Source organism: Lampris incognitus, chromosome 7 (assembly GCF_029633865.1).
Source record: "Lampris incognitus isolate fLamInc1 chromosome 7, fLamInc1.hap2, whole genome shotgun sequence".
Classification (NCBI taxonomy): domain Eukaryota; kingdom Metazoa; phylum Chordata; class Actinopteri; order Lampriformes; family Lampridae; genus Lampris; species Lampris incognitus.
In genome coordinates this window covers 61,612,542-61,628,787 of record NC_079217.1, presented here as the reverse complement: position 1 = coordinate 61,628,787, position 16,246 = coordinate 61,612,542, and the positions used below count along the sequence as shown (strand labels likewise).

Here is a 16,246-nt window from a genome sequence, read left to right as displayed (position 1 = left end):
CTGTGTGATGGTATGAAGTAGTAAAATAATAATATAAGATGTATTCTGTGTGATGGTATGAAGTAGTAAAATAATAATATAAGATGTATTCTGTGTGATGGTATGAAGTAGTAAAATAATAATGTAAGATGTATTCTGTGTGATGGTATGAAGTAGTAAAATAATATAAGATGTATTCTGTGTGATGATATGTAGTAAAATACTAATATAAGATGTATTCTGTGTGATGGTATGAAGTAGTAAAATAATAATATAAGATGTATTCTGTGTGATGGTATGAAGTAGTAAAATACTAATATAAGATGTATTCTGTGTGATGGTATGAAGCAGTAAAATACTAATATAAGATGTATTCTGTGTGATGGTATGAAGCAGTAAAATAACAATATAAGATGTATTCTGTGTGATGGTATGAAGTAGTAAAATAATAATATAAGATGTAGTCTGTGTGATGGTATGAAGTAATAATATAAGATGTATTCTGTGTGATGGTATGAAGTAGTAACACACTTTACCAACACCGGGTTCAAGTTACCTCCAACTGGGACGTAGTTATGCAGAGAGAACTCGTGCAGCGTTTTACTTGGTCGTTCCTCTAAAGCTGTATTAGCTTACACAACGTGTTTCAGTATACTAGATTAATGCACAACTTTATGTATTAGTTCAAAAAACAAACCACGTGTTTCTGTTTTCAGCACAAACTAAAAAGTGATTTCCATCCTCTCACTCTCTTCAGTTGTAAAGCAGCGACCCCGCTACCTGCTGCTCAGGACGCCGGGGGGCACAAATTAATTCCAAGGATCACGAGATGATGTGTGGGGAGTGAAAACAACATTTGCTTACATGGAAACACTAAACTGTTGTAGATGAAATTCACAATTTTATTTTTCTCGTATTGGCCAATTCGCAAACTTTCAGCTAACGGCCAAAAGAGTTAAAATGCAGAAAACTCTGGCCAATAATCACAAATGTACACATCCTGAATATCCTTCTGACCAATGAATCTACTCAAAGTGTTTGTTTTTGTGTCTCTCTTCCATTCAGTCTACGTCACACCATGCACGGTGGCCCTCTCTGCCACTGTAAACGGATGACGACCTAACGGCCGAGCAGAAGCAAAAATGCCACCAGAGGTACGGAGCCACTTCACGGCTTCTGATGAGGGCAAGAAAACAGCAGCTCAGCTGAAACAGGAGAACGTACACCGGCTTTACCGTCTGAGAACCCAACACTCGGACACACACGCTGGCCGCAACAAAGCATAGACGCCTTACAACAGACGGCAATCAGCAAAAACAAACGTTTCCAAGTTTACTATAAACCAACAGACTAAAGTGGTAACCACTGTTGTGCAGAACAACCGTCATTTTCTTTATAAAAGTAATCTGGAATTTTAGAAGACGCAACACATCTAATGTTGACCCCCTGTCTGTGTTGATGTGGTCACATTCACCAGGTCTAAACACTCGTCATCACAGCTTTGTTTTCCCTCGGCTTCAGGTCAGAAAACCCCTCCGCCGGGTTGATCACAGTCGTGCAGTTTTATCCCAAACGGGAAGTGCATGTGGGACCTGAGCTCATCTGCTTGGTTGAATCTCTCGAGACACTGTTCACATCTGTGTGGCTTCCCCCCCCGTGTGAATCCTCAGGTGCCGGCCTGGTAGTTTCTGTTAGACCCGAGGGCTTTGCTGCACTGTTCACATCTGTAGGGTTTCTCCCTCTGTGTATCCTCTCGTGCACCCTCAGCCTGCTGGCTATGATGAAATTCTTCCCACAGGCGACACAACTATAGGGTTTCTCCCCCGTGTGGCTTCTTTGGTGGTACCTGAAAGACTGCTTGTTGCGGAAAGACTTCCCACACGGTCCGCAGTGGTACCTGCGTTCACTGTGAGTGCCGTGGTGAACTTTAAGCGACGACGCGGAGGAAAACCTTTTCAGGCAAAGCCTGCAACCGAACGGTTTTACCGACGGCTTGTTTTGCCGTTGGCCCCTCGCCGCTCTTTGCCCACCGCCCGTTTGGTCTCGATCGTCACCGTGCACCAGCTTCTGATGCAGCAACAAGTGGCAGTTGTAGAGAAAGGTCTTTGCGCACAGGTCACACATGAACGGCTTCCTGGCTCCATGCACGAGCATGTGGGACTTCAACTTGTTGCTGTTCGAGAAACTCTCGTGGCACTCCTTGCACTTGAAGGGTTTCTCCCCCGTGTGGAGGCGAATGTGCCTCACCAGGTTCCTCTGCAGGCCAAACCTCGCCCCACATATGTGGCAGATAAACGACTTCTCCCCCGTGTGGACCAGCATGTGTTTCCTCAAAGAGGTGCCGGTCCTGTACGACTTGTTGCACACGGAGCATTCGAATGGACACTCGCCCGTATGCTTCCTTTTATGCACGGTAAGCGCATAGGCGTACCTGAAACTCTCCTCACACATGGAGCACTTGTATTTTCTCCCGGTTGTGTGAACCGTCTGGTGGAAGCTAAGGGTGGAGCTGGTCTTGAAGCACTTCCCGCAAGTGGCACAGTTGAACGGTCTCTCTTCCGAGTGCACGACACTGTGAGCTTTCAGCAGGGCGGGGGCCTTGAAGGCCTTGTCGCACACCGGGCACTGGAAGGCTGGTTTCCTTGGTTTCTGCGTCTCCTGGTGGTGGTTGTGCAGCCACTGCTCTTTGGGGAACTCCTTCTTACGCGTGGGTTTTCCGGGCCCCTTTTGCCTTTCAAAGGACTTCTGCACAGCAGAATGTTTGTCGCACTGGGGAGGCTTCACGTGAACCCTCGTGTGCTTCTGCAGCTCTCCTTTTCCAGGAAAACCCCGACTACAGAGCTCACGTGAAATCCGTTCCACTGCGAGGACAGCCTCGGTCATCACTGGCCTTCCCCCCCGCTGTTGGCTCAGCTCAGCCGCATTTTGTTGATTCGCGTCCTCAAGAAGGCCTGGCGGTGGGAGGAAAAGTCACGTTTTACTGTTCAGTAAGTAGATTTAGCAAATCCAAGGGACATAACTCGCTGAGATGTTCATAGAAAAACAACAACATGAAGAACAGACAAGTCTGTCCGCTATAAGGGCGGGAAGACGACAAGTCCTTTAGCAACACCTGGAAACGACTACCCAACAGTCCGAGAGGATCTTTGTGCCTGGGGACTGTCAAGAGGGGCACGAGCACGAAAAAGGGATTTGGAATACGAGTACCCTTCAAAACACTGTAAAATCATACACACATTTTACACATAAATATAAGTTGTCCATGTCTGAATGATTGGTCCGCTGCTAAACCGAAACACTTTTCTCATCGTACAAACAATGTCGGTGCAGAAACTCGTGTAAAGGATCTTTGTCACAAGTTTAGAAAACGACCCTCGTCATCACGTTTGCGATGGATGAATTTTTTTTTTTTTACAGCTGTAAAAACAAAATAATCTAAAATTTTATTTCCTTTTAGAATAATCAAAGAAGCTACCTCCTTCACTCGACGACGAGCTCGTGTTCTCCTCACAATTCAACTCACTTTTAGGTTAAAAAGTCACATAAAAAATACACCGAGACTAGCTAGTAGGACAGGAAATGGTACCAGACATTCTGACATGTAGGGTCACAGTATGTCAGCGCCCACTGCTGTTATAACACGTGACACGCACACATCCTGCAAAACTACGGGAGGTAGTGATGCTTTTTCAAAGTCACCTATTTACGTTGAGGTGGCAGCAGGTCTGACCGACAGATTTCAGTAGCCGGCAGTTTCCCTGACTAACTACAACGAAGGAAGCTAGGGTTGTCCCGAATGCCATTTTTTGGGGTCCGGCGCTTCAGTCGTAATCAACAGTGAATACTCTGAGCCTTGGTGTGTGGGGGGAGGGGGGGGCATGACTTGGGAAGGACTCAGCCAGACATTTCTCCATTCTCGGCTGAGATGGACGGCATAGCACTGCAACACGTGTCTTTCAATTTCGTTAAAGGCATTAACTGTAACGGATTCTGTTGTCCTACGTATGGTTTGTGTTATCCATCCATCCATTATCCAAGCCGCTTATCCCAACTGGGGTCACGGGATGCTGGAGCCTATCCCAGCAGTCATTGGGCAGCAGGTGGGGAGACACCCTGGACAGGCCGCCAGTCCATCACAGGGCCGACACATTCACACCTAGGGACAATTTAGGACGGCCGAGTCACCTGACCTACATGTCTTTGGACTGTGGGAGGAAACCCACGCAGACACGGGGAGAACATGCAAACTCCACACAGAGCACGACATGGGATGACCCCCCAGCTTGGAAGCCCAGGGTTCAAGCCCAGGACCTTCTTGCTGTGAGGCGACCGCGCTAACCACTGCGCCACCATGCCGCCCCTAAAGGGCCTGAGCCGGATTCAAACCCAGGCCGCTGCGGTAAGGTCTCAGCCTTATGTGGTACACGCCCCACCAGGTGAGTCACCGGGGCGCCGGTATTGATCCAAACAGCCAAATTTCCGTGAAGCACAAAACACAAGATGAAGTCTCTACTCTTCCCCACCGGCAGTGATCGCAGGTTAGAGAGACATATTCCCAGCCAGGCAGTGCACCAAGAACTGTTGGTGTTATTAGCTAATTAAAAACATTTTCCAAAAGGTTTGGTGCCTTTCAGAATCAGAATACTTTATTCATCCGCGAGGGGAAACTGGGTAAGAAATGTTTGCAATCCTGAGGGGTTTGGTTGAATGAGGTCGTATCTGTGCACTTCTTGTGATAGGAAAGCTTGGGGACATGTTTCTCTTATCTTGGATAAATTATAGATTTAAATCCTAAACGCTCATAATAATGGGCTCCGAATCCGAGACAACACCCGACAAAGTGCTGCCAAACAGCAGCGCAGAAACCGCACACCAGCTCCAACAAATGTAACATTTATATTTATATTTAGTTATGACTTTGTCATTTCTCGGTACTCGCGAACCTTGTCCTCGGCGTTTCACCCTTCCTAAACACTAGGAGCGGTGGACCAACTCCACGTCCAGCTTTCCGTCAGCTACGAGCCGAAGTCTACAACGTCTTACAACCCCAGCCTAACGAGAGTGAGACAGATGCAAAACACGCGTATTTCTGTGATAACAACACTTTTAATGAGAGGAGCCGTAACAGTAGGCTCAACAGCCCGACACGTTTCTGACAAAGAAATCACAAAACACCCAGAAACACAATTATTACTTTTACCAATTACCGACACAGTAACGAACGGAAAACAAACGAACGACCTGTAATAAAACACAACAGCTGAGCTCTTTTGTCTTTTTGCAGTTCACCTTTATTGATAGCCTACATTTTGCAAAACAGAACAAATATCCCAAGCCTAAAACTGAAAACCGAATACCTACCCAACGAATGAATACCCCGACATTCGGGTCCGGCCCTGAGAGGGAGCTTACCTGTGACGTGCCCGTTCTGTAGCACAACGGGAGGCGCTACTGCTGCTCGCTCAGCTTCTCCGTCCCCCCTTTCTTTCATTTTCCCACATGGCTTCAACGCCCAGATCAGCCCCGTTTCTTCAAAGAGGACCGGGCAGCCTTTAAGGATGTTGTCTTTGCACTTCTTGAGGTTTTCCAATTTCTTCGCCACGCTCTTCAGCTCGCTCTCAAGCCGCCCCACTTTAGTCTTCAGAGTCAGGTTCTCCGCCCGTGCGGGTGTGGACAGCTGGGTGAATAGGCCGTCCATTTTCCGAGCCGCCTCCCTCGCCAGTGCTTGAGTGACGCTGGTCAAATCTGCCTGTACAATCAGAACAAACACAGTCATAAATACTATAGTACGACAAGTGATAAAACTACATTGCTGAACACCAATCACACTAGCTGCCTTCTCAAGAGAGATCGAAGTAACACTGTACTTGCTCCCTCTTACCATGGTCAGATGTCAGGGACAAATCAAAAGGCTGCTTTTTTACCCGTTTTTAACCAGCTCCAGCATCTCTGAAGGTACTCTCATCATGATCAGCCGACATCACATCGATGAATACAAAAAGTTATGAGCCTCGGGCCTTGTGTCCATATAGCTTCGAGGGCCAGCGGCTGTATTCAGTTGTTCCCAGCGTATGCGGCCGCCTAGAGAAAAAGCGCTGCACCCAGAATGCTCCGACTTTTTTGTGCGGTCGCTCCGAGTGCTTCTAGTTGAAAATCTCTGAACTTTTCAGAAAGTCTTTATGCGTGCTCGGTAATCCAGGCAAGAAAGTCACAGAAAGTTTAATCTAACTGACCTCATCAGTCTCAACTGACTGCAGGTATCTCCACCCTTATAAACAATACAGTGACTGCAGGTACCCCCACCCTTATAAACAATACAGTTATGCCACAATACGGTTAGTTATGCCACTGTATTGTTTATAAGGGTGGGGTTACCTGCAGTCACTGTATTGTTTATAAGGGTGGGGATACCTGCAGTCACTGTATTGTTTATAAGGGTGGGGTTACCTGCAGTCACTGTATTGTTTATAAGGGTGGGGACGACCCAGGACGACCCACCAAGGATGGACTACCCCGGGGCTCGAACCCAGGACCTTCTTGCTGTGAGGTGACCGTGCTAACAACTGCACCACCGTGCCACCTAAGCTAGCCGAAGCGGTGAGGCAGTCGTTTAGGTACAATTCATGTCATCTGAACACAATTCATTGACAGCTCACCGCCATCGGACCAGCTGAAAAAGAAAACTTGCAAGTTGTATTTGCACATTTATCATTTCTGGGCCAATTAAGTGAAACAAACAAAACTCTGGTAAGCACTTATTGAAAAAAAAAAAACCTGTTACATTTATCCAGGGCGTCTCCCCGCCTGCCGCCCAATGACTGCTGGGAGAGGCTCCAGCATCCTGCGACCCCAATTGGGATAAGCGGCTTGGATAACGGACTGATGGATATTTATGAATCATAATAGTTTTAACTGATTCAGCTTTCTGCCAACTTTTCAGAGAGGCGCTGGTCGCGTCACCGTCGCTCCTTTTCGGGCAACCAATCATATATTAGATGGGGCAGGATTCGTCACCCTGGTAACCAGGGAAAATGAAGGCGATGATATTCACCGTGTTGTTGTCTGCGACGGCTGGTGTCACGCGCCCACATCCTCTTGCTCCGTCAGACAACACGCAACGCCAACATAACGAGAATATTTCACCGCCGTTCTAGATGGAGGCTTACTCCCATTGCACAGCTGACAGGTTTACCTAGAGTGGGCTGCCATTTGGCCACATAGCGGCACTATTTGACAGTGTACAGAGTATGAGGGCAAGCGTCCTCCTGCTGGTGCTCATGGTGAAAAACACAACGTCAAATAGTTAAACAGGAAGAATAACACCATAAAAACAAAGGGACGATGCTAGGCTATCATACGGCGTGGTGATGTGTTGTCATGGAAACAAAACCCACACGCAGGGTTTCTCTCTCTCTCACCGTCGCGCTTTCCTGCCGGAGAAAAACACCATATGGACACACGTCCTTATGGGATACTGTTATATAATCACCCTGTCTGTCTGTCTGTCTGTCCCCCATCATACAAGGTCTCCGCAGTCCTGCCGGTGGGGTAAGGCGTTTAGCCGGGGTCAAGCAACTGCTGAACTCGTACTCGGCGGAGGGATCGTGTAATGTTCTGTTCTCAGGTCTGCCACATTCTAGTTCTAAAGGTCTTCAGATGGTTCAGAATGCTGCTGCTGCTAGAATCCTAACTAAAACTAGGAGATTTGACCATATTACACCAATTCTTGCCTCTCTTCATTGGCCTCCTATCCATGTTAGATCAGAATACAAGGTGCTTCTGCTGACTTATAAAATCCTAAATGGGCTTGCCCCATCTTACCTGTCTGATCTCCTTAAACCTTACATGCCATCTCGAGCACTTCGTTCTCAAAATGCAGGGCTCCTGTGTGCACCCAAAGTTAAAAAGAAGCCAGCTGGTGGCAGCAGGGCCTTTTCCTATCGGGCTCCACTGTTGTGGAATAACCTGCCTGCTGCCATCAGACAATCAGAGTCTGCTGAGTCCTTTAAATCCAACTTAAAACTCATCTTTTTGCCTTAGCTTACAAATTAGTTGCCTTTAAGTTGAGTGCTTCACAACCTGGACTGCATGGCGGGTCGGTTTTCTGTCTCAATGAATTTACCAACCACTCTTCTGCCGACGAGAACATCGAGTTTAGATTATGACGAATTGATGACTTAATTGATTATGGCTAATGACTATTGCAAACTGTTCTCTTCTCTAACATGTCTTTTCTCTCTCTCTGAATGAAGTCTTCTCTTTTCCCTTTCTCTGTGTTTGAATGGTGTCATGTGAGTCTCTCTTGCATGCACGTGCGGTCGGTTCTCCTCCCAGGTCTCCATGGTGATGATGGTCGCCATTTGGATGCTGCCTGCCCTTCCTCTCCTCACCTAAGTTTTTCTTATTACATGATGATGCTGGTCGCGTGGCTTGGGTCCTGGACTGCTCCGTTGGCACGTGGACACTGCTTGGCATCCTGTGCATCATAAATTTCGTGTCCATTATAATTCTGTTCTCCTCTTTCAATGTTGTGTTGTGTAAATTGCGTGAACACAACATCCATTGTACACTGTCCCTCTTGGGAGAGAGATCCCTCCTCTGGTGCTCTCCCTGAGGTTTCTCCCTGTTAAAGGTTTTTTTTTTAGGGAGTTGTTCCTCATCCAATGAGAGGGTCTAAGGACAGGAAGTTGTGTTGCTGTTAAGCCCACTGAGGCACATTTGTAATTTGTGATATTGGGCTATACAAATAAAACTGAATTGAATCGTGCCTTACACATGTGTGCTGAGTCTGGTCAGCCAGCCATTAAGAACAGCTGGGCAGTTTTCATCCATTGCCGTGGTTTTATGTGCACTTTCAGTTTATGTAAAACATATTTCAATGTGATAGAAGATAGACAGTCAGAAAGACTCCTGTCCTCCTTTCTGACTATAACTCACCTTCAGTTTCTTACTCGGCGCCTCCGCTGACGTTTCCCCCTCCGCAGTCCCGACGACAGCGACGGCCGCCTCAATGACCAGCTCCAAGATAGACGCCGCTTCCTGGTAGAAAACGTCATTTTCCGGCATTTTTTAACGCCTCCGATACTTTTTAATTTTCACGGAACGTAACAAAACAAAAAAAACCCACAACGCCAGACTGGCGCCAGCATCAGCGCCCTCCACGCCGACTCCGGAAGCGGATGCACTTCCGGGCGAACGGCTTCTTCTTCTCAGCTTTCGTTCTTCTTCCTCTTGGTGTTTGGTGGCGGTTGGCATCCGAAATATCGCATTACCGCCACCTACCGGATCTAAACTAACATTTCCACCGGCTAAACGAAGTAAGTCCTTCACACCCATTCCCCACTGTGCTATAACCAGGGGTTAAAGTGGGATTTGGTAAGTGGGGGAATCTCTGTATTAGAGAGGTGGGCAAAAGTGCGGGAGTGATAGGTAGCTAGCTAACGTTAGGCAAGCTAACCACTGGTCCGGTAGTCCCGACGTTAGCATTGTTACTGCCGGAGCAGTTCCTGTTCTTCAAGCAAAGAAGGTTGAATCAGTTCATCTGGATACAACGTTTCTTAACAGATACGTTTCATCACGCAACTAAGTGACCTCTTCAATCCACACTGACTGCAGCTACCCCCACCCGTATAAACAATACACTGACTGCAGTTACCCCCACCCTTATAAACAATACACTGACTGCAGGTACCCCCACCCTTATAAACAATACACTGACTGCAGGTACCCCCACCCTTATAAACAATACACTGACTGCAGGTACCCCCACCCTTATAAACAATACAGTGACTGCAGGTACCCCCACCCTTATAAACAATACAGTGACTGCAGGTATCCCCACCCTTATAAACAATACAGTGACTGCAGGTATCCCCACCCTTATAAACAATACAGTGACTGCAGGTATCCCCACCCTTATAAACAATACAGTGACTGCAGGTACCCCCACCCTTATAAACAATACAGTGACTGCAGGTACCCCCACCCTTATAAACAATACAGTGACTGCAGGTATCCCCACCCTTATAAACAATACAGTGACTGCAGGTACCCCCACCCTTATAAACAATACAGTGACTGCAGGTATCCCCACCCTTATAAACAATACAGTGACTGCAGGTACCCCTACCCTTATAAACAATACAGTGACTGCAGGTACCCCCACCCTTATAAACAATACAGTGACTGCAGGTACCCCACCCTTATAAACAATACAGCTGCATAATGATCGAAACATTGGCTTCGGTCTTCATATTTTTAGTCTTCATATTTATCAATCTTGTTTTTTTTGCTGCATCAACAAACGTTCAAGTCTGAGAAATGGATCCTCATGCCTCAGAACTATGTACAAGCTTTTTTCTTCTTCAGCTGACTTTTTTGTGGTGTTCGGCCAACCACTCTGGCACACTGCCACCACCAGCTGAACAGGAGTATGAACTGAGGAACTTAATAAAAACAGAATAAAAATAAATAGCAAAATAATTAATGAAATAACTTCTATAACATTCTCAAAAAAAATCCTCCCTCCTCCTAAACTTCTTGCTTCTGTTTAGACAACCACAACCTCCCTTCCACCTCACATTAAGGGTGTAGAAAGTGTCCCTCTTTCTGTGTGCTATTCAACACCAGCTGCATCCCCCTTCCCAGGTCACATGTTTCCTCTAAATAACAGCTTCATGCATTTTTACACAGATGGCAATTAAGTCATTGTGGCAACTCTTTTAGTTCATGATCAAGGTGGAAACCTTTCCATTGGCTGAAGTTTATAAGAAGTGAGGCCCCACATTAAAAGCTGCCAGTGAACGTTGTACTGATTCAACCTCCTGACCCCCCCAGCATAACCAAGACCCTCCACAAGATGCCCTTTAGAAAAACTGCCGAGGCAGGCTGGTTTCCATGGTGTTTTTGTTGCACAACAAAATACAAAACGACAAACACTAACTTTCAGTATCACAACCTGTATTTATCAATTCATAGAAACAACTGTACAGAGTCAATGATTTGGAGTCCGCTCTGGCCATTTTATACATGATATGTATAAAATATCCATATTCCTTCACCTTTACCCTCGTTGGTAGCTTGTGACGCCCCGGGATGTTTCGGTGGAGGGACTTCAACACATGCACATGTCTGAGTTTTAAGTTAGTTTGGCTGTGATCGGCAAGTCCACCAGTGCTGTCCAACCAGGCCTGATATGAGAAATGTGATTGTGCGTGGTGAACTGTGATAAAGGTGCTTCAAACTGGTTTAATAAGTCACTATATAAATGTATAGAGGTCTAGGTCTCCAGTCTGCGTTTAGACTAACAGATTTTGAGTGGACTGCCTGGATACAGAATAAGTACGATGAAACAAGATGGCTGCATCAGAGAGTCGAATGGGAGGACAGAAACGTACTCAGGAACCCGTCTAGGATCTTGGAGAGTTTAGTCAGAAGTGGTGTACAATCAAGAAGGGCCTCCTCTCTCCTTGCTCGAGAAGTAAGGACGTTTCCCGGGTCCCGTTGTTTGACGGGTAAATTGGGGGTATGAACACGGACAAAGGCCAGAGCATGAGAAAATCCTGTCAGAGTTGGGGGTTCGTTCACTGTTAAAGGGAAACTGCAGTAATGTTAGCTTGCTAAACTGTGAGATGTTCTTGGCATTAGTTGTGTCATTCGCCACCATGACTCCTGGGATGGGGCATAAATTCGCTGACCTTGTTATAAGTCAGACTTGTTGCTGATGGTGATCAAAAGAGAAAACAAAATCCTGGTTGTAACTTTAACCTGTCTTATTTTCCTAGCCAACCGAGCGATGGGTAGCAGAGGCTTTTAAACTGATTGAGTGTTGAGCACCAGCCGACTGCTTCACACCGAACTGTGACGTAATCCTTCGCTAAATCCTCGTCATCTTTCGGCTGCTCCCGTTAGGGGGCGCCACAGCGGATCATCCGTTTCCATCTCTTCCTGTCCTCTGCGTCGTCCTCTGTCACACCAGCCACCTGCGTGTCCTCCCTCACCACATCCATAAACCTCCTCTTTGGCCTTCCTCTTCTCCTCTCCCCTGGCAGCTCCATATTCAGCATCCTTCTCCCAGTATACCCAGCATCTCTCCTCCACACATGTCCAAACCATCTCCATCTTGTCTCTCTTGCTTTGTCTCCAAACCGTCCAACCTGAGCGGTCCCTCTAACATAATCGTTCCTAATCCTGTCCTCCTTCGTTACTCCCAATGAAAATCTTATCATCTTCAACTCCACCACCTCCAGCTCCACCTCCTGTCTTCTCATCAGTGCCACTGTCTCCAAGCCATACAACATAGCTGGTCTCACAACCATCTTGTAAACCTTCCCTTTAACTCTTGCTGGTACCCTTCTGTCACACATCACTCCTGACACTCTTCTCCACCCACTCCACCCTGCCTGCCCTCTCTTCTTCACCTCTCTTCTGCACTCCCCATTACTTTGGACAGTTGACCCCAAGTATTTAAACTCATCCACCTTCGTCACCTCCACTCCTTGCATCCTCACCATTCCACTGTCCTCCCTCTCGTTCACACATAGGTATTGCATCTTGCTCCTACTGACTTTCATTCCTCCTCTCTCCAGTGCATACCTCCACCTCTCCAGGCTCTCCTCCACCTGCACCCTACTCTCACTACAGATCACAATGTCATCCGCAAACATCATCGTCCACGGAGACTCCTGCCTGATCTCGTCCGTCAACCTGTCCATCACCATTGCAAACAAGAAAGGGCTCAGAGCTGATCCTTGATGCACTCCCACCTCCACCTTGAACCCATCTGTCATTCCAACCACACCTCACCACTGTCACACTTCCCTCATACATATCCTGCACCACTCCTACATACTTCTCTGCCACTCTTTACTTCCTCATACAATACCACACCTCCTCTCTCGACACCCTGTCATATGCTTTCTCTAAATCTACAAAGACACAATGTGACTCCTTCTGGCCTCCTCTATACTCCTCCATCAACATTCTCAAAGCAAACATCACATCTGTGGTGCTCTTTCCTGGCATGACACCATACTGCTGCTCGCTGATCATCACCTCTCCTCTTAACCTAGCTTCTATTACTCTTTCCCATATCTTCATGCTGTGGCCCTTCGCAAAATAACATCCACTAAAAGAGCTCTTGTTCGGTACAAACAGGCTCAGAATGTTACGAGAGGAGTGTGAAGGGACTTAGCCAAAATATCGACCCGGAGCACGAGTCTTGCTCTGTAATCGGGCGAGGGGTGACTTGTTGCAGGAAGTGCGAGAGTTGGAGAGAGGCGATGAGAAGAAAATGTAAAACAGGTCTTTTACTGTGCTGACTGACTCCACTGGAATTGTCTTTTCAGGACTGACGGTGTTTTCAGACACCTCATTTAACAACGCGAGTCTTTCAGAGCCGGAAAAGGAGCTTCTTGAGGGGACGTTATGTGGTGAAGGACCACACCGTAGCTTGTTGTGCAGCAGCAGGGGGCTGAAGATTCTGCCAGCCATCGCTCGGCTTGACTTCGCCATGATGTGAAAACAGGCTAAAAGATACCGGAGTTTCCCTTTAATGGACATAATACTGCAGCAGCAGATTCTGCACAAGAGCCTTTTTAAAGCTTAGATTCAGCTTCTGGCTGTGGACTGCAGGAAGCCAGCGTTAGCTCAGTCATGTCTGGCTGTCTGTGCTGCTCCCACACACCGGACACTGGGATAAACCTCAGCCATGGGGGACGATGAGAGGCGTGCTGATGATGGGGTGTGGCTGGGCTCCTTAGTGGTGACCGGTGTGGCGGTTATTTCACAAGATATCGATACGGTCTGTGAGTATCATGGGTTTATGTTGTGATTATCACATGTCAAGGGAATAATTATATTTTAGTGTAACCTTTTTTTTAATTTCTCCCCAATTGTACTTGGCCAATTACCCCACTCTTCCGAGCCATCCCGGTCACTGCTCCACCCCATCTGCCGATCCGGGGAGGGCTGCAGACTACCACGTGCCTCCTCCCGTACACGTGGAGTCACCAGCCCCTTCTTTTCACCTGACAGTGAGGAGTTTCACCAGGCGGACGTAGCGTCTGGGAGGACCATGCTGTCCCCCACCCCCAACAGGCAGCCCGGCCGACCAGAGGAGGCGCTAGTGCAGCGACCAGGACACGAACCCACATCCGGCCTCCCACCCGCAGACACGGCCACTCGTGTCCGTGGAGCAACACGGGGATTCGAACCGGCGATCCCCGTGTTGGTAGGCGATGGAATAGACCGCTACGCTACCCGGACAGCCATGTTGGTGAGCCGAATGAAAACGGTCGGTTGTGATTTTGTCAGCAGCTCGAGTTCAACCGGCCGACCTTTACAAATGGTCGCCGGGCTGTAAACAAACCGCCCCCGCCACCAGGCCTCGGGACAAGGTGGTGGGACAGCACAGCGAGCGAGGTAGCCGCTCACCCCGCGTCCCCAGATGGGTCGGATGTATTCACTAGGAACGACGGGGAATGAGCCTTGACAGGCGGATGTCGTACCAGCACCCAAACAAACAAACAAACAAACACTGCAACGCGCACAATTTCAGCATTGGATCATTTATTGATGGCATCCCATCATAACCTCTGTACAAAATATTAGGAACACCTTATTTATATTTCTCACAATCAGGGTCTTGGCTGGCTCAAAGCTTAAAAACACTTCTTAAGCCGTCCCCCCCCCCCTCGTCCACGTCCCACCTTCCACGGCTGAAGTCGGGGTCACGGGTGGAATCACTAAGAGCTCGTGGCTTTCACACGTGTCCGCCTTGTCGGTGTGCGTCATCCTGTGAGCGGGTGGTCCTAAAAATGTTTTTTTTTGTGCACCAAGTTCATGTTCAAAACTCAACGTGTCAGTAGGCTCGTCAAGTCACAATCCCAAGGACATGTCAGATCCTAGCAGAGGCCCGTGCGGCTGTGCTGTGTCAACGTACACGTGGAGGTTACGCTTATTCAGAAAAGAAAGACACAAAAAAAAAAAAAAACCCAACCTCTTCCTAGTCTTGCTTCATTTGTCGTGTCCCAACATGCATGTGATGGATTGCATTGATTTGGCATTCGCACCTACCAGGTTCTGATGCATATAATGTCTCAGTGAAACAGCAAAACCAGGGGTCACTTAGCACACACACCTTTAGGGTAAATAGACCTTATGATCGCCCTGGACCAGAGCCGGCAGACGGAGGACCGGAGTTTAAAAACCATCTAAAATAGATGTCAGCCCGGCACAGTGAGATGCTCCTCAGAATTCAACCTCCGTTTCTTGCACAAAAACCTTGCATCAAATGGCCTCCGTGGGCTCGGGGGGGGGGGGTCAGGGAGGCCACAGAGCACACGTGAAGGACAACCGAATTTTCCAATTCAAAGGAAGGAAGGACACAAGGGGTTTCTGTCAACATCTGCGACCTTACCAAAAAAATCCCTCGGAACTGACCGGGACATTCAAATTATGGTCAGTCGCCAGCCAGAAAGAGGCCGCTAACGATCTCCCCGGCTAAAGACTAAAGAAGAAATGTACTGGCTAGTGTCCCCCCCCCCGCCCCTCCCTGTATTTCAACATGGACACCCTTTCCCCTGGTAGGTTCTTATGGCTTTGTGGCGCTGTGACGGGAGACGAAGCTCGATGGACGGGGAGGAAAATGAGACCGACGTGGGAACACTGTGACGGGCAGACGTGCCACGGAGACGAGCTTCATTATGGCGAGCGGTTTCTCTCCAAGCGAGACATGCAATCTGACAACTTACATAATGTACAAACAACCCGACGCCCCACCTCTGCGTCGTACTCGCTCACGAATAGCCTTGTACTGCTAAGCCATTTGCATCCTAGACAGGTTTTTCTTTTGTTGTGGATTGGTTGCCGGACCCCAATCCGGCATCTGCCACACCGACTACAAGACTCCATTCGTTCACTTGTATCTGTGTATTTTACACTGATGGGATAGGGACAGCTCAGTGACCCCGTCCTACTCTGTTGCGTAGATATGACCTCTGACATTCTGAACCCTCTTCGTTTTCCTAGTTTGTGTATGTGTGTGTGTTGTGTGTGTTTGCGGAGCAGGAGGGTGTCGTGAATCTGAGATGTCTGGAAGACCGAGGTGGTAACTGAGGGGGACGAACATGTTAACATGCTGAGCAAACGCTAAACACACGCCAACATAAATAACCTGAGAGCTATGGAGACCCTGGGAGCAAAGAGCAGCAGTGCGTTCACACACACACCCACGCACACACACACACACACACACACACACACACAC

General features: G+C 47.8%; 1 protein-coding gene across 1 annotated transcript; it reads right to left on the bottom strand.

Moving 5' to 3' along the window:
- Positions 1-1,542: 1,542 nt before the first annotated feature.
- Positions 1,543-9,103, bottom strand: LOC130115306 (zinc finger protein 226-like). Its single transcript, XM_056282911.1, has 3 exons — positions 8,917-9,103; positions 5,392-5,728; positions 1,543-2,930 (listed from the first exon to the last, which is right to left on the bottom strand). Exons 1-3 carry the CDS (start codon positions 9,043-9,045, stop codon positions 1,543-1,545), a joined length of 1,854 nt encoding a protein of 617 aa, XP_056138886.1. The 5' UTR covers positions 9,046-9,103.
- Positions 9,104-16,246: the final 7,143 nt, after the last annotated feature.

Excerpts from the sequence above, each read along its gene's own strand:
- LOC130115306 (XM_056282911.1), bottom strand. The coding sequence starts at position 9,045 with ATGCCGGAAAATGACGTTTTCTACCAGGAAGCGGCGTCTATCTTGGAG. Across the intron at positions 5,729-8,916 it reads CGCCGAGTAAGAAACTGAAG|GCAGATTTGACCAGCGTCAC; the intron begins GTGAGTTATAGT and ends CTGATTGTACAG. Across the intron at positions 2,931-5,391 it reads ACAGAACGGGCACGTCACAG|GCCTTCTTGAGGACGCGAAT; the intron begins GTAAGCTCCCTC and ends TCCCACCGCCAG.